At 42.8% G+C, this 18,128-nt stretch overlaps 1 protein-coding gene across 5 annotated transcripts in view; it reads right to left on the bottom strand.

The window, feature by feature from the left end:
• Window positions 1–18,128, bottom strand: part of LOC112565642 (sn1-specific diacylglycerol lipase alpha-like) — a 42,152-nt gene that overhangs the window by 12,958 nt on the left and 11,066 nt on the right. For 2 of the 5 annotated variants that reach the window (XM_025241214.1, XM_025241215.1), the window contains exons 4-9: window positions 15,911–16,082; window positions 15,187–15,228; window positions 2,157–2,241; window positions 1,522–1,656; window positions 873–1,075; window positions 354–492 (exon numbers count right to left, since the gene is read on the bottom strand). In XM_025241214.1, the coding sequence (XP_025096999.1) occupies window positions 354–492; window positions 873–1,075; window positions 1,522–1,656; window positions 2,157–2,241; window positions 15,187–15,228; window positions 15,911–16,082 (776 nt within the window). Of the gene's footprint in view, window positions 1–353; window positions 493–872; window positions 1,076–1,521; window positions 1,657–2,156; window positions 2,242–5,355; window positions 13,100–15,186; window positions 15,229–15,910; window positions 16,083–18,128 lie in introns of those variants that run through there. The other 3 variants (XM_025241216.1, XM_025241217.1, XM_025241218.1) reach the window with 2 other exon arrangements.

Genomic DNA, 18,128 nt, shown 5'->3' with positions numbered 1-18,128 from the left:
CCAGTGCTTATTACAAATAACCTCAGTATGCTGATGGGACTATATAAACAGACACACATATAGACTTCTAACATTACTAATGTTGCTGCTACTGTATCATTCCAATATATGAGGAATGAGATGTAATTTAATATAATATTCTTTTGTGTTTCTTCCCTTCTATTGAGCTGCTACATTTCATATCTGCTGACAAACTATTGCAATAAAAATGAACACACAAAGATTAATGTTAACATGCCAGTTTCTACCACTATTTCTACCCCCAACCCTCCCAAATCTCTTACAACATTTTCTGTACTATTCAAGCATTATTTGCAAGAGATGTTCTGTTTCATAAGGAAAGGATTACACACATCTACATGGTATGTTGCATAGACAATATCTAGGTCATGAAGACCACTAATGCGCTTCAGAGAGGCAAAGTTGCAGCCGCAGCAGTTGTCATCCACAATGGTGGAGTGTGGGTGACCTTTAGAACAGCAGCAGCAGCAGCTGTAACAAAGACATCTCACTGATTAAACAAAAATAAGTATCTGATAAGATCTTTATAAACAGCATATTGTTACACAGGATGTGTTTGTATTTGATGCATACTATATGATGCAGCACTAAGAACACTAGAGTACTGAAAACTAATGCTGGCTGAGAAAAATACAAACCCTGGTCATATGAGCTGAATAGTGAGCTGTGTGTGATTTATCAACAGTTACATAAACTTAACACAATGATCAGCATTTATTTATTTATTTATACTAAACAGGTTTGTTTGGAAAGTCTTAGGTTTATGGTCTAGTCTTACACATTACTGTCAGTCTTAGCCAAGATAAAAACCAAATGATGACTATGGTGATGATTAAATTTAATACACTCACCTTAGCACAGGCAGTAAACGGCACAGCCAAGTACAAGGGTTCATCATGACGAAAACAGGCCACCCATAAGCTGCTAAGGCGTAGCGCATGTAGTGAATGACCTTGATGAACTCCCCCATCACTTCTGGCTGTGTCAGCTGCAGAAACCGGGTGTTGGGTGTGATAGGCACACCTGACAGGTATTGGTAGATACCACTTGTACCCTGAAAAGTAGAATTTCCTGAGCTTCAGTTTATGAAAAGAACACACTTTGTTCTATTCTTCAATCACTGAGATTCACTGTTTTGTCTAGCAGTTAACTGATTGCTTAGTTACTATTTTATTGTGATCAATATTAACTTCTGTTATTTTTCTAAAATATTAATATTAAAGAAAGTTTTAAAAAGACTTTTAGCCTTGTATGCTGAATGTGTCTCTACCTTACACGCTTCCAAATCAAACATTAATCCTTTGCATATATGGTAGATGGACCACCTTTTTTACAATCAAAATCATCCCAGCAAATTATTTGTTATAATATAATGATATAATCAATCTTTCATAAATACCTACAGGAACGGCTAAGCTTTCATGATGGACCCAAAAGTGTGGTAAAACAGACCACCCTTTCCCTCCCAAAAAAGTTAATGAAGAGTACTAAAAACTGCACCTGAGCAACGACCATCTTCATGCGCTGCTTCTGGTGGTGTCTCAGCAGCACTAAGCCTGCCACAACATCTGATGGCACTACATCCAGATCACGGAAGAACTCTGTGAACAGCTGAGCTATCTCTGACATGGAGCTCTGTCACAGTGGAATACACAGAAGAATACACACACCTAATCACATATACAAGAACACACAAGCATGCAGATGCACAAACAGTTTTAGGAAGTAGAAAATATCAGACAACAATAGATTTTGTTATAATTTACAGAAAAAGTACAGAAATAGAAAAGCAGTGGAAAAGCCACTCCACCTCCAAAGACCAATAAATATCTAGAAGATGCTTTGAAAACTAAAAAAAAAAAATTTAATATGTAAAGTAGAGAAAATACTTATTTAGTATATTTCCTTTCGTTTGTACTGCAGATAATGGCTTCAATCTAGTAAGGAAAATAAAGAATAAACATAGCAACATGGCAGATAAGTAATAATTTCCTGAAAAGGATTAATAAGGATTTTTTGTGTTGTATTTTTAAGGAATAGTGCAGAAATAAGATTAATAGACAACATCGATGTGTTTGTATGGAAGAATCTAGGAACTCAGCACAAGACCTAAACAATAGTCTTTTCCTTTCTACCTGGTTCCTTCCTTTTCGCTCCACACAGCAGCAGAGAAGCTGCAGACGACGGTCCCAGCTTTCCTCATAGGCCCGAAATGCTTTTCTGAAATGTAAGGATTTGCCAGTGCTCACTATGTTAGCATTTTCATGCATATCTAATGAAAGGGAAGGAAAGTTTGTCTTATATGCATTTTAAATAGTCATCATCCTTTCTGTTTTGAGATTCTGGAATCGAACAGAATGGGAAGCTATAGTTTCATTCTAGAAAACAGGAAAGATTTGCATCAATATTAAATACTTGTTTCAAGCTATACTTACCTAGAGGAGGCTATGTAATAGCATATATAGACACACATACCATCCTCTCTCTTCCCCACCACCCACCACCTATTTTTGTTGAAGTTACTGGATGCATTGAGGTTGTAAAAACAAAAAAGCTAAGTCAAAGCAGACAGAAAGATCATCAAGTAGCAAGTAACAGTGGCACCAAACATATTCTCAAAATAGGACTGGAGTAAGCACTTATGTTGGCAATACCCGCAAACATGTCTCTAATCAAATTATCAGTCTGTATAAGAGCTCATTTAAGCAGTAATTTAGTGACTGCAGCAAATTTGAAATTATCTTCCTTCCCCAACAAATTAATTGTTTCTTCAAAATCTAAGGATTGTACAGTATATAAGACTAGTGCAATTTCATGATACTGTTGGGCCCAGAACAAGAACAACCTTCAAAACAGTCTAACCGAAATAATAAGCTTGTTCAAAATCATGTCATCTACCAGTGCAAGGCGTTCTCAAAGGACATGTTCTCATTAATAATAATAAAAAATTAATGGCAAACATGCACAGAGCTTGTAACCAGTCTGAGCTTGACTCTTCACATCAGACTAACATCATCACAAGATTGTGGGTTGGAACAGAACAAAGGCAGGCAGCAAGGGAGACCAATGCTGGCTGGCGCCGGTAAAACCGCAGGTGGTAATCAAACTTTCATGAATTGAAGCTCTGTGTATTATTACTTGCTATAGCGGTTAACACCCGATGCTGTCCTCTTAACTCTTTGGGTACACACTGCGGGCCTAAAGCTGTCGACGAAGAGTACACCCATGTGTGGGCTTCCAAATTCAAGTTCTGCTTCTGTTGGACGGAACTGGACAAAGGACTGTGGTCGACACGATGCTAGCAGCCGTTGTGGGAGGCAGCAGTGGGCCGATTACTTAGAAAGGAAAACCAGCTGCTGACTGGCAACAGTTCCAATGTAGGACTAGGAAGGTTGACACGAGAGAAGGAACGAGTTATTGAGTGGAGTGTGGAACCTGCTGAAGACACATGCTGAATCGCATAGGTAAAACACTAACTTTATCACCATGACTCCATGCTCTGGTAGTTAGCGCACTCACTTGTGAAACAAAAGGGCGGGCCGGGGTTCAAGGCAGGATTAACTCCCACAATCCATTCGACTGGGGTGAGGGTAAGCCTTTGCCCTGGGGCAACATGGGGAACTCGAGAACAAGAATCTTGTTTCTAATTATAAAGCGGTGTTCAGACTCCGCAGATGTTGTTTTACCCATGGAGCTGTAGTTATAAAGCGATAGCCAATGAGTTCTAGGGTAAAGAAACATAAAGTAGCAGTGTCCGGGGGTCTGGACACCGCTTTATTATAACTTCGGAAACAAGTCTTCCTTGCGTTCCCCATTAGACCCTCGGAAAACGACTACCTCTCGGGTCATAACTACAGCCCCTGCTGGCTAGTAAATGGGTACCTGATTTGTCTGGGAAATGAAAAGTGGGGAAAGAGAGAGCTGGACTCAAATTTCCAGCCGGTGCTCTAGAGTCTAGACACGTTCACTGCCCCCGTGGCTAATAGATTACAGAACTCTTTAGCCTTTTTCTTTGTCCATTTCATCAGATTAATATTTTTTTTAAAAATATTGTTCCTAGCTAGGGCGTTTTTCACACAGAAGATTTCTCTTTCCAAGAGATTTAAAAATTAAAGGTAACTGCATTTATGCAAACTGCCATTTTTGCTGCTTCAAACGTCGTCCTACGGTTGGTCGAGTGAAACGCTGATTTTTAAGATCACTGGGACAAGACGCCATTCTCGTCTCACCGAAAACGGGTGGCGAAGGGGTGAGTAAAGAAACAAGACGGCAGCGAGCTCACGTGTTCTTTGTATTTTACATATAAGCTATACGAGGGCATGCAGGCCGCTCTGTGCAAGCAAACATGCCATCAGTTAAACCTTCGCCTGGCAAGTCCTTGCGGGGGTCATTATCTGTGATGCGTCTCTGGCCCACCAGCCTTCATATACCTCTTAGCCTTCTTTCCTTCTTCCACCTGTTTAGCTATTTCAGCTCTGAGACACACCGAGGACGACTTAGCCGGCGATGCAACTACAGAAATAGCGCTAATCTATCGTCGAGACCCTTGTTATCTCTATATTTTCGCCCCCTCGCCACTAACCCCACCCACACAGTGGGCTGGAGAGGGGCAGGGCGGGATGAGGGTTGAGACGAGAGCGGTTAGCTAGCTGTAGCCTTGTAAGTACTCATTTATGCACCGACTAGCGGTGTTCCAGAGGCTATAACTCTCTCTCTCACACACACACACATGCATGCACACACACACACACAGACACACGTGCCCTCTGAAATGATGCCAGTGACGTCAACATCTGTGGGGGGGGGGAATATTTGCTCGGCGTGGTAGTTAGATATTTACTTTACATTAGAGCCACAGGTAACATCATACGGCGAATAGAATAAACATAGCAATAAAGATGCTTTGGAAAACCGCAACGAGATACACGAACTCAGTCTACGACCTTCCTGTAGCTATACGAGTAGTCCAGAACATTTTTGTTCGGATCGGATACACAGTGAAGATTTGCATACAGGTAAACCAACTATCCCTACACTTGTATGATTAGGAGGGCGGCTATTCATGTCGGTGCAAACTTGAGACTTGCGCAATCACCTTCCCTCTGTTTTGGTCCTTGAAGAAACTGATAAAAACGGGCAACAGACACAATAAGAGACTTCCCATGCGTCGACCACACCAGTAAAGAAAGTAAAGTCGCTGGCAGGACGAATATTTAAAAATAAACTTAGAAAACTTTTCTTGACCTGAAAACAGCCCCGAAGCTTCCCGTTTAGGGGTGAGGGGATCCCCATGACGGGCAACTTGGGAAACAGGATGGCATGGTTCATATTTACCCGAGGTGTCTGCTGATGCAAGCTGACATTTCAACATTTCACAAAGAAGTCGGCAGCTCAGGTATTCAAGCATGTGTGCGTCAGCAAGACAGGAGGTGACGTCTGTGGTGTTAAAAATCAAATCTTTCGCAATGAAAATGTGATATTTCTAATCAAACATCTCAACAGCTGCATATCCTTTTTAAAAGGTCCCTCTCCCAGGAAACTGCAAGCTGGCTTCAATATGTGTAACACAGGGACGTGAAATTAATGTAAAAATGATCCTATGGATAAAAAAAAAAAATACAAAAAATAAACCTTTTATTTTCAAACTGATTATTCGTTATTTTCCTTCGTGAAACTGTACACCAAAAATATAAATATGTTACAGACATCGTACAGCCACCATTTGCTAAGTTTATTTCATGTTCCTGAAAAGGGTTGGAGAAGGGGATGAGCTGACATCCGACGTATTAAAAAGGTGAACAATAAAGATTGGAAATGAGGTTTATTTTAAATTAATTTTCGATCATTAGTCATCAGACCTGGCTCATCAGTGTCGCAAGCTGCAAGGCCTGGACGCGACCACCCACGCACCACTGTGGACCTGCAGCTCGCGCCGTGTCGCGTTGCCTCGCGCTGCAGACCGCCCGCCATCCCTCGCTATTGATTTGCACAGGAGGCTCCGGCAGCAGCTGCAGACCTGTCCTGCAACACTGGCAGTCGCTGCCTGGCGCTGGCCACGAGCAATTCCATTCATGCGCACACGTAGTTCCGCTGTTGCAATGCCAATGCTGAATACACATGTCTTGAGGCTGGGCCAGGGAGGTGTGCACGAAAGAGGAGTGAAGAATGACAGGGAGGAAAAAAAAAGAGGGTGTGCATGAAGTAGATTATTGTCTATCGATGTGCTGGAAGCACCGTGAATTTGCAAGGACTTTGCTTCGCTTGTACGGGTACAGTGAGCAAAGAGCGCTTGAGGCGAACAGATTTTATGTCCTTCGCAACCGGAGTAATAAGAGCAAACATTTGACCAAGATGGACAAAGATTTTATTTAACCGTCGTGTAGAAACTTTTGCCCATCTTGGACAAACGTTTGCCCATGTCTGTCCGGTTAAAAAGTCTTCATCCGAATAATCCGTGGCAAGAACAATACAATTTCTTTACGCGTGCTTCGGTAATGCAGTTTATCTGTTTTTCCTTTGTCACTCTTTGTTCTTCCGCCAAATATCTTTCTTTAAACATTTTATTCGAGATAGAAGGATAATGGGAGGACAGCATTACGTAATGGCATGCCGTGACCGAATTACTGGTTTTTCACGACGTCAGCATCGTGGACTGGAGACCGGAAGGTGAGAAGGGCACCAGCCACAATCGAGTCCGTGCTCGGGAGCGTGGCAAACAGTGCACACCATCACCCATAGCCCAACGCCAGGCCTTGATTAAACGGATCGACTTTTGCGCCAACATTCCCCAACGCCTGCGCCCGTCAGGGATTCGATTCCGTTCTGAGGGGACCCGACTGTTATGAGCAGAAGCACACGGTACGCTGGTCAAAGGTTACAGAACTGACTGACTCGTTAGAAGGTTACACCCTCGACAGAAATTTTAGCTTCTCTTTCAATTTTTTTTCTTCTCTTTAAATGCTGAGAAAGGTAAAGTGCTCGCAGTTCACGAGCTTGTTTTGTGCTTTAAGGTGGGCTTTGAAAATGCTGCCGCGTGTAAGTCAAGTCGGTTGCTGAGGCCTCTGATGTCTCCCTGCGCTGAAGAACCTCGTATAAAAGGAGAGAGCTTTTTGGCTGCTCCGCTTTTTCCTTCTCTGGCGTCATCGTCTTGAACACCCTGGCCCTACTGTTTCTGCAACAGTGACCATCTTCGAACCGTTGGCCCATTTTCCACCTATTTGCCTCCCATTTCTCACCAATTTTCTCCCACTCTCCTTTCCTAACCCCTTTTTGTATCTGTGATTTACAAACTGTGTTAATGTATTTGTTTTTCTTAATACTCCTTTGTTAAGCGCATTGAGCTCGCTAGCAAGAAGGAAAACGTATTCTGTTATTACAAATTTATTATATAATTATTATAATTAAAACATATTCGTTTCCATATTTAGCGAACAAACTTTAAGGATTTTCCTGATCACATAGGACGTTTTCTAAAGTAGGAAAAACAGACCTACTAATAGTGTTACATAAGTACAGGTGAGCGAGAAGTGGGAAGATGAGGTCAGCCCCTAACACCTGACACAGGTATACAAACGCCGCTAGCATCTTCCAAACACCCTGCTGGCTCTCGCCATGGTTCCAAGCACGTGCCAGAGAATAAAAGGCTGCTGCATGTTCTCTGGTCCAACCACACGGCGAATGTTTCAACGTGTGTCTCACTCGCAAAGCATTTAGTGTCTTCCGCCGAGTTCCTCCCAGTGCTCGTGCTCAATCAGCGTCAAATGGCATCTTCATGATGGGGAGCATAGCACCAGCTGAGCACTAGCGGACCAGTAATAAAAGAAAATAAATAAAATGAGTTGCGCAGGCAAGGAACGGGTAGGAGCAGCGCCATTTCTATCGGGAAAAGTTCAAGGTCATTAATGGAGGCTGAGAAGTAGGAAGATGGTTGGAAAGGGGATAAACAGGTTTCTTCAGCCTGACCCATCCGTGTGTTCACACCCTTACTGGTTGCTGTGATGCTGTTGTCAGTTCTACCCTCTCACGTGTCGTAGGTTGAACCCTCTCATCTCTCGTTATTATTGTCTAAAACAATTACGATGTTTATGAAATTATTTTGATCTTTGTTTTTGTTCGTTTGTGTTTTGTAAACAAACATTTAGCGCACGATGATCAGCAGGCTAAGATAATGAATCTTTAAGCTGCGTACATTTAAAAACAAACTGCGAAAGCAATAGGACCTGCACTAGGAAAAAGTACTTGTCTGTGGTCCTTCAAGGAAAAAAAATTTTGCTCGTGTTTGATTTTCAACATTACCAACGGCAAATATCTAAGTAGTCTTTGCTGCAGTTACTCTCTTAGAATATCATCACTGAAAGCGATGTAACAATTTCTTGTCTGTTTGCTGTTGTAGGCAGACACGTGACACAGAAAGTACATATTAGCATAATTAAGTTCATGGTTTTCTGCAGAATTATTTACTCAATGTGCAGACAAAATAAGGCCGCCTGGTAGCTATGTAACATCAAACAAGATATTAGTACCTGTATTATTAGTATCTATGCAAAATATGCCATTTTGTGCAAAGTATGGCTATTCTCCCTCCACACACACGAGGAGATATTGTATTTTTAAGGAATGCAGATAAAGAAATTCTAAAGGAACTATCTATCTCGTCAGACAGGAGTGCAAAGAGTTCGGAAATTTCAGACGCCATCACACATCGGCATCTCGAGAAGATGCAATCAGTGAAGAAGATGGCTGACCATCGTCTCCAGGAAAGACACAGATTTCCTGTCATGATGTTCGGCGGTCACACGAATGCCGACTATCAACAACAATGCTGAACTCCTCCACTTATCTTTCCTCTCTTCATGCATAATTCAACACGTATGTCATGCTAAACGATGAGGATGATGGCGGCGGCGGGAGGAGTGAGTCAGGAGGAGGGAGTATCTACCGGGAACGAGACAAGATGAGGGTTGGCGGAAAAAGTCAGAATTAAAGAGACAGCGGTGTATCTTTAACAGAGAGATCGATGATTGAGAAAAAGATTAATTAAGGGCAGTAAAGAGAGGGAGACATACTAACGACAAAAATATAAATCGCACTTCTAACAAATGTTTGGCGCAGCTTAATCAGATTTTCGCACTATTATGAGCAATTTACCGGGAGACTTTAGAAGCCTCTCAAATTACAAAAATGGTAAATATCTTCTAAGCATGTTTTCCGAGTTCGAATTCGACGATATTTAAAAGAGTTAAAAAAAACTTGATAATATAAAGCGAGCAGGCGCTAAAACAAATAGCAAAGAACTAGTCCATTAGACACCATCCTCAAAGCTAAATGCCGCAAACACTGGATACGAGACGTGATTGCAGGAGGAAAAGCTTTGTTCCCTGCACAAAACAACAACAAAAACCACACAAAAGCAGGAAATTCTAAACATGCAACGCCCTTCACCGCAGAACACAATGTTGTGCAGCTGGTTGCTTCTGACAAGAGCATCTCCGACCGTTGCGCAGATATGACAAAGCCGGCGCCAGGCCACCTGGGGTGGAGTGGAGAGGAGCGGGGGGGCTGTAGGCAAGTCCTGGATGGCAGCCAGGCTCCTGTCATTTTGTCCGCGCAGAACTTTAGGGCTTCATCCGAAAGGAACATCGCTGCCAAGGATTTGCTGCCAGAACACGGATCGACCAGGGCCCGTAGCCATGAAGTAGGGGTAACTTTTCCCAAGTTGTAGCCCGAAAGGGTTGCGGAGGGGCTATACTTGCTTACATGATCGTAATCTAGAGGTTTCCGTCCTGAGCACGGTCTACAGATGTGACCACAGAGACTTTGATAAGATACGACTTTATTTATTCCAAAGGTCAAATTAGATGCAGCTCTATATGAAAGCACAACATCGCAACACAAGCATATCCCCTCCACCATGTAGACCTTCACACAATCGTGGTTCAGCCTATTATATGATCTACATTCATTCGCACACACTAGCGTTCACAAGTCCCTTGGCTGTAGCAACGAAGGACAGCCTCAATCTGTTGGTCCTGCATGCCGATACACGGAATTGACGGCCTGATGGAAGTGATGAAACTCTCTCGACAGGACACTCTTCTGAGTGGAGGTAAGACAAACCATGGGGTCTGGAGCTATTTCTTCAAGACAAGTACCGCCCATGTGCCAAAGTACAAGAAAATATTTATTCAACATACAAACTATACGAAATACACACATACATACAACAATTCGGTTCAGCTAAAAAAGGGTCCCAGTTCTATCCGTACTTCCAGTGCTACAGTGCTGTTAACTCCCGTTATAACCACCATCCACTCTCACACACACGCACGTGACCTTAGTTCCGGAAGTTGTTACTGCTGCTCTCGTTCTGCGAATTCTTTCGCCGCCTTAGTCCACGCTTGTAATTAAGTGAGTAGCAGGTCTCCAGCCGACAGTCGCGGAACTCTCCACTCGTAGTCCCCAGGCCGACTGTCTGTCGTCACTGTCCTCCTCGATCCGCCAATCACGTCAAAGAGCGACAACCGCTCTGCCAGGCGAATCGGATACCGAGCTCTGTCCCAGTCCAGGGACGGCCCGTGGCTTATTCGATGACTGCTTGTCCACGCGACTACAGTTATACAGCACGTGCCGCGATGAACAGTGCCAAGCAGCTCCCATAGGAACACCAACCTGATGCAATGTAATCTTCCCGACTTCGGTGCTTCGGAGCATGGCGAATACACTGATGATCTCTTCTCGTCTAAGAACGATGACTTCTGGCGGCCTTGGCGTCGAATTTCTACCTTTCACGGGTAGCCCAAGGCCCCAGCATACCCTGCTGATAACTCTCACCGGCCAAGTGTGACAAATCCTCTCTGTCCCTCCGCTAGGTACGACCGGCGCACCAAGACCCAGCCCTGTCCACGCTTGGCTCTCTCTGACCACTTAAGGCCGTCTGCAGCATATAATGCTTCTCTAAAAGCTTGTAGACAAGACCCCTTTAGTTACTTAAAAGGTCTCTGGCTGCGGACGCGTCGACAATTTCAGTCTAGACTTTGTGGGAAATTGCCTAGTTCCACTTAAAGTTCGTTTCAGGGTTGGCTGCTTTGCCGTGAAACAGTCTTAGTTGCTGGCTCAGCCAAACACCAACCTCCCCGCACATACACACACTTAAAGTTACTATATGACAAATAAGATGTCACAGCTTTCGCTGCTATATTATCGTGGAGTAATTCTGCACAAATAAAGATGATGAGTTGGTGGTGATGTTGATGATGATGATGGTGGTGGTGGTGGTGGAGTGTTTAGTGATCTTATGGTTAATTTACGTTAATTAGCTCCAGAATCACTTCACATTTTCTAATCAGGAACAGATATTTAATACATGGCTGCATAGCACTTGACCGAGATTTATTTTCTTCCACAAAGGAATGCCTGCTGTTTCGTGCATGAGACGCATTAGTTGTTCAGATCACTTTTCTGCACAGAAAGCTGGCGCCTGGAAAGCGGAAGAACTTGCTTCTATTTTCCCCAACGCACCCACCCAACTCGTCAGAACGCGCTTATCGGTAATATGCGGTCCGGCATGATACCCGCCTTGACACTCTCCGCTTTCACCATGGGTGGCTTGCAACCGATTTGGGAAGAATATGAAATCTACCTCAAGGGTGACTTTACAACTTTAAATAAAAATACTGTGATAACTTTACGAAATATTAATCTTGAGGGGGAAAAGTGGTCAACCGGCACTGAAGAAACGAGAGGAAGAGAAAGCGGAAAAGAGTGGGAAAAAAGAAAAGAAACCAAAAGAAATGTTAACTGATGAAGTAAGTGATGTCGGGGTGGGACTGGTCAAAGGACAGAACAAGTCGGAATAAGACCAAAAGCAAACCCACAACAGAGTAGGACCGTAGCAAAACGACAATGATTCAGCACCAGATAGCAGTCAGCAGTCGTGGATTCTCAATGGGGGTCTTCCGTGTGCATATAAGTGTGCATGTTCTAGCGTTTCTGTGTATGTGTAAATTTATTTAAATACATACTGTTTGACGATGTGAAAAATCTTATAATTTATTACTTCGCGAAATGCTTCAGAAAAGCGCCAATGAATGAATGAAAATATAATTTTTTACAAATTTTGACAGCCTTACGACGAGTTCCTGTAAAGCTTACGTCTACAACCCCAGCAACCTCTTACTTGTCTCTGACAGGACCCAAAACAAGAAACTATGTGCATAATACTTTAAGTGCAGGCATGGAGATGCGACATATTTCCTTCTCAATTCCTCTTCCTCAATGGAGAAGAAAAAAAAAGCCACTTTAAAATCTGCGTGCACGCCAAACTGCACAGCACTTAACTCTTCAAGTTAAAAGCGAAGATATGTTGTGACTGCAGGGCTATGTGCCCCGGAAGGTCTTTACAATTTTCTCTCGGTATTGATTGCAGGCTTTCACCACATACCTCACCCAGCCCGTCCCCTTTACCCAATCCAACGCACGATCCTCTCTGTTCAGATACGGTACTCACTTTTCCCCTCACCCCCCGATACTCACTGAGTACTTCAGGGGTTCTTTACACCCTGGTCACATTGGTCTGCGAAGGTACCCACAAGTACCTGCGTGCATTGCACGAGAGAACCACCTTCGCTATGCTAAACAGCCCATGACGGTCTTCTAATAAAAATTCTGCTCGCTCAGTGTATAACGCAGGCGGCAGTAAAAACCTGCGCCGGGAACTAAAGCATGTGGCCCGACTGCTTGAAAAAATATAATAAGGAACTCCATTCTATCGATCACTGGTTGTTCTGAGACTGCACAATGGCGTTACCAGCTAAACGGGGAGACAAAACACCCAACGTCTAGGCGAGAGTTAAAGCCCTTGATGTGCCGGACATGATGCCGCCTCTTTGCTTTCTCTTGCAGATTGGCGTTGTTGCTCTTCTCTCCCTTCCCCGTTTAATACTCCTGATTTTCTGTGGATATAGAAAACAATCTTTGCGCAACATTCTCGGGTTTCTATTTTGGGATTTGATTATGTTTGCGGAGTGGTTGAAAGGTGAAAGAAATGAACAGACGGTAAAATTTTAAAACTAACGACCGGTAAAGAAAACGTGAAGATAGTTTTAAAACTAACAGACGGTAAAGAAAACGTGATGATAATTATAAAACAATAGTCTGCACAGCAATACTGGGGGGGGCGGGGGGGGGGGGGAGAAGTAAGGAAGAGGAGATTGAAACTGGAGCTATCCACCCAAATAGCTGCGGTGTCATCTCAACTCTCAAGGCTCGAAATTCCCTTGACAAGATTTTGTTTAGCTGTGGTTTATCCCTGGTGCTTCCCTTGAGAAATCTTACGAACCAATCTCAGCCACCCACAGCTTGTGCCAAGCTCTGATGGAGAAGATCCGTTTGCAATGTATTTCAGAGTAAATCATGGTACAGCAGTGGGGGATTCACAACGGCTCTCACGGCCGGCTCTCAACTGTCTGGTAAGACAGGCAGGACTCTGAAGCACTGTGCGTGTGGAGACTACATTTCCGAATCGTGCGCATCCTAGCAGTACGAGCTAACCCCAGATTCGTAAAAAGCTTTTTGAAAATGTGATTACAGCCTTCCGGCTTCCGAGTAATGATTGGTGCGGTATTTTTTTTTAAATTTATGTTTGGTCTCGCGGAATATCCTAAGGCTGCTCGATGTGTGTGAGAGAGAGAGAAACAGACTAACAGAAGATAAAGGCCAACAAAGGATGTCATTTCGTAGCTACTCTCTTATTTTCTACAGTGTAGTAACGACCTGATGATATAAGACAGTGTTCTCCTTGCCGATTCTTCTCCAAACATCAGCTAGCGAAAAAGTGAGCTCTCCACCTCCTTCCAATATTAAAAAAACAACAAACAACAACAAAAACACACACACACTCTCTTATGCCCGCTTTCCAGCAGCTACTCGATACTCTACAACCAGAATTCTTCATCAAAGAAGGCGAACCGACAGAGCAAACAGAAGGGCAGGGTAAGAGCAAAGTCGAGTGTGGAAGGGTTCGGGGCATCAAGCGAGACCGAAGCAGAGCCAAAGACTGAGCTGAAATGCAAGAGAGAAGCATGAGGATGAAATGACTTCATAGCGCATGCGCGCCAAGGACAAATTTATATGCGACATAACCCGTACCTTGCCGTTGTTACGTCCGCGACATAACGAGCCATAACAAGTGGTCTTCTACGACAACAACAAAAACTAGAAATTTATAATAACATGTAACAGCAAGACAGAGACTACAGTCAGTGACAAAAAAACTGCATGTGGTAATGCAAAAGTCTCTTTTCTACCTGAATACTCTACAGCTCACTAGCTACACAAAGGGCAGCTTTCTTGCTTTACATCAAGGTAAAAATTAGGTAGCTTACCCCAGAAAGAGAGAGAATGCGAGGAGAGAGAGAAAGGTGGAGGGAGGTCAACACAGAGTAGGCGAAACAGGAGGCCAAACACAAAAAGCCAATTAAGGGAGAGGATTAAAGAGATTAAAGCCGCACAAGTATTGTTTTTCTCACTGCAGCAAGCAACACATCAGCTGCATACAGTCGACGAGGTTTAGCAAACAGTTAGCTTTACATGTTAATGTGCAGGTGCCACGAAAAGGACTACGAAGGGCGTACAAGCGAAAGGTCAGTAGGTCAGGAAGCTGCCAAACATGCCGTGCAGTTTTTCAGATGGGAAAATACATGGCGAAAATACAAGATGAGATGGGATTCAGATGGGAAAATACATTTGTGGTTTTCATGGACACAGCGAGTGCAACACAGTAAATACGATTATTGAAACTTGATTATTTCAACCTTATTGTTGTGCACACAAGCTGTCCAAAATAACTCTACGATAATGCTCAACAAGCGAAATTAGAAGCAATAGTGATATAGTGCACACATAGTAACTACACACATTGATAGCTCTTGTCAGAGCTATGCCACCTGCTGCAAAGCTTTTCCTGACACAAAGCTCTGAGATATGCTTATAGAAACGGAAATCTGTGAACTAAAATTTCACAGTCTGGTGAATTTTGTGCTGTACAGCAGTGACGAAAAGCCAGTATACAGAATACAATTTTGTTATACAGCTTGTGTTAGCTTGAGTAGGTAAATATAGATATATGCAAACAAAGACGTTGTGATTTTACTAGGTAAATTGAAATACCTTCTGAATCTCTGCAGGAAAAATTCCCTTAAAATTCTAGACCTGGTTGGAAAATAAAAAAGAATGTACACAGGAAACATACCTAAAACAAAAAATATATATGGGAAAAAAATCATGCTGCTGTTAATGAAACAGGCAAAGATTATTGTTTACACGTCTGTTACAAAACCAACGCCAATGCAATTATGGTCTGACTGTATCATTTATCTTTCAGTTAAGCTATAGGATTTTATTTAAGTAATATTAGTACACACTTTCAATCAGTGTTCATAAGGTTGGTTAAGATTTGTGCCTCCCTGCTGACGATAAACGTTCAATAACTGAAGGTCTTAAGATGAGTGACAGACCTAAATAAACATGTACAAAATGGCATGTCAAGTGAACAGTGTGTAGTGACAGATGCACAATGACAGATGCACAATGACAAAAGACAATGATCAGAGAAGCACGACAGGTAAGAAAGACTCAAAGGCTGACAAAAGGACAAAACAAACCTCATGTATGATTTGTTGTAGAAAGTGTTTTATAACAAAAACTTATCATGCCAAACTTTAGCACACACGAATTCGCAAACAGAAAAAAGTTTACATGCGTTAACTCAATTAAGAATGGGTTACAAAACTTGCAGTATTGTAAAATCATGCAAGAGCATAAACCTTGCCTCCAAAACAACACATTTTAGGACTTTGCTTGCTGTTGCTGTCAGCAGTAACTGAATTCTTACCTCTGACGCCAGTTGCGTCTGCTACCCGACTGCCGGCGGTTAACTCTTCGACGATCCTTTAGGCTGTCCTGGAACTTCTTCATCTTGACCCATTTGGCGCCAGCGGTGTCGTAAGTGCACCACACGGAGATGACACAACTCAGCATCATGACCCAGTTGCAGACCATAATACCTTCACAGAAACATAAAGACCTGTGACCTTTAGCTCTTGAGTTTGGAATAATGGTCTATCGTCTATCGTCCTCGTCATCGTCGTGCAAAAACGACCCGATCGCCCTCGAAAATTCTGTGAAATCTCAGAGTTGCGATCGCTGTAATATCTACTATCTATCGCTCGTATTTAATTATCAGAAATGACGAAAATGTCTAGGAAAAATAAAAGACTATGAAATCAATTAAGCAATCTGTACGTACAATCTCTTGTTTTAAACAAGTCTCTCTCTGTGGATGAGAAGTGTTCACAAAATTATTTGTTGACAATTGCAAAGTTTCTTTAAATTATACATAATAATCAGGAGATTAATTTAACTACGTGCAACAATCTGTCTTTTTGCTCCAGATTTAATAAATATTTTATACAAATAGGCCGACATAGCTAAGAGGAGAGTTATGGGACTGAAGACATACATGATTTGAGGTCATACTGCTCTACTTTGTGTCACTGTTAGAGCGGTGTGCCGATGTGGAACTTAACCCTGGCCCTGTGGACGAGCTTTCAAAGGATTCCCGAAACAGTGCTCACAGAAAATTGTGACAACTTTAAATGATCACTCAAGCACAAAAGACTGGAAACAAATGCTATACAGCGGGCACACAGAGTAGGTCCACAAAAGGAAGGGGGTGTACCCCCTACCTATCATTGTGCGTGTCTATAAATGTGGTGACGATATGACAGAGATGCAAAGTACTGAACTGAAAAATGTCACAAGAAACAGTGGTATTAAGGTAACTGCGGATCTAAGAAACGACAAAGACCACAATGGGAACCGTGTGAAAAAGGATGGAATATTCGTCTACTACAAGAATGGTAGACTTCATATCAAAGAAAGGTGTACCGGCACAAGGTTTCAAGAATCTACTAACCTGGACACCTCACGAAGAAATGAAGCGCACGGGGATGACGCCAGAAACGATTATTTGGACTTCCCTCCATTGACTTCACAGTCCTCAGACCAAAACAAGTCGAGGGAGACAATCCCGAGACTCACCTCTCCAACTGAGGGGAGACAACCACCTGGGATAAGTGATCCATGCAGGAGGTGGTGGAAAAAGAGACTATAAAAGATATACCATATGGTATATAGTGAGAGCGGACGATACCCACTGCATAGAAATAACACAGTAAGGATTGTGGAATACTGGCTAAAACCAATCATGGATGACCGGGCACACAAGATTCAGCTAAATCTCGGATTACCGAGGGCAAAAGCAACAGAAGACATCTTGCAGGACAGCGGATTTAGACATGTGTGGGAACAAGGGGTGAGTTGGGAGATGCTTTCATCTTGCTGCTTAGACAATCATTAAAAGAAAACTTTGTGCAAAACGGACAAATAACATACAATCAAGTGATATGTTTTCAACTTACAGTCAGTTTAAAAAGGAGTTTGAACCAGAGAAGTATCTAGCAGTCAAAGATATTTGACCATATAGAACAAAAACTGTCCTTTCTGCCAAGACAGAACGGAAGACAAAGAATATTTTCTGTTACACTGACAAACCTATGCTGATATCAGGGCAAAGTATCTTGCATCCCCGACAAACAGGGGGTCACAGCAACCTACTTCGGTTGTATTGCTGTCTCTTGCGGAAACGGATGCTGTTAGAAATGTGGCAATGTAATCTTCTATGTACTGAGGATGCGCACTGCGCTGATAATCAACAACGGAAATATCGGAAATGTCTTATAGTGTGACCCACAGGCTTGGCTTGTTATGCTGGGGCCCATAGCCTTATGGTGGGACTGATGGCCTACTACAGATGTGAGTGTGCGCATATGAGTGTGTGTGGGGGAGAAGGGGATGTGTGTGTGTGTGGACGTGTGTAGATAGATGAAGGCGCGACAGCATCATGCTACTTACATTGAGGGACGCGTGTAAACATCTGAGAGTGAGTGCGTTGTGGTCTATGTATCTTTATGTCGTATATAACACGCACCATCTTTAGCTCAAGACCGCAATTTGAATGACCCTTAATGTTATTGAATATTCGATTGGAC

The sequence above is a fragment of the Pomacea canaliculata genome, linkage group LG6 (genome assembly GCF_003073045.1).
Source record: "Pomacea canaliculata isolate SZHN2017 linkage group LG6, ASM307304v1, whole genome shotgun sequence".
Taxonomy (NCBI): domain Eukaryota; kingdom Metazoa; phylum Mollusca; class Gastropoda; order Architaenioglossa; family Ampullariidae; genus Pomacea; species Pomacea canaliculata.
Note: the sequence above shows the minus strand (reverse complement) of the source record. Positions and strands in the feature narration are given on the sequence as shown.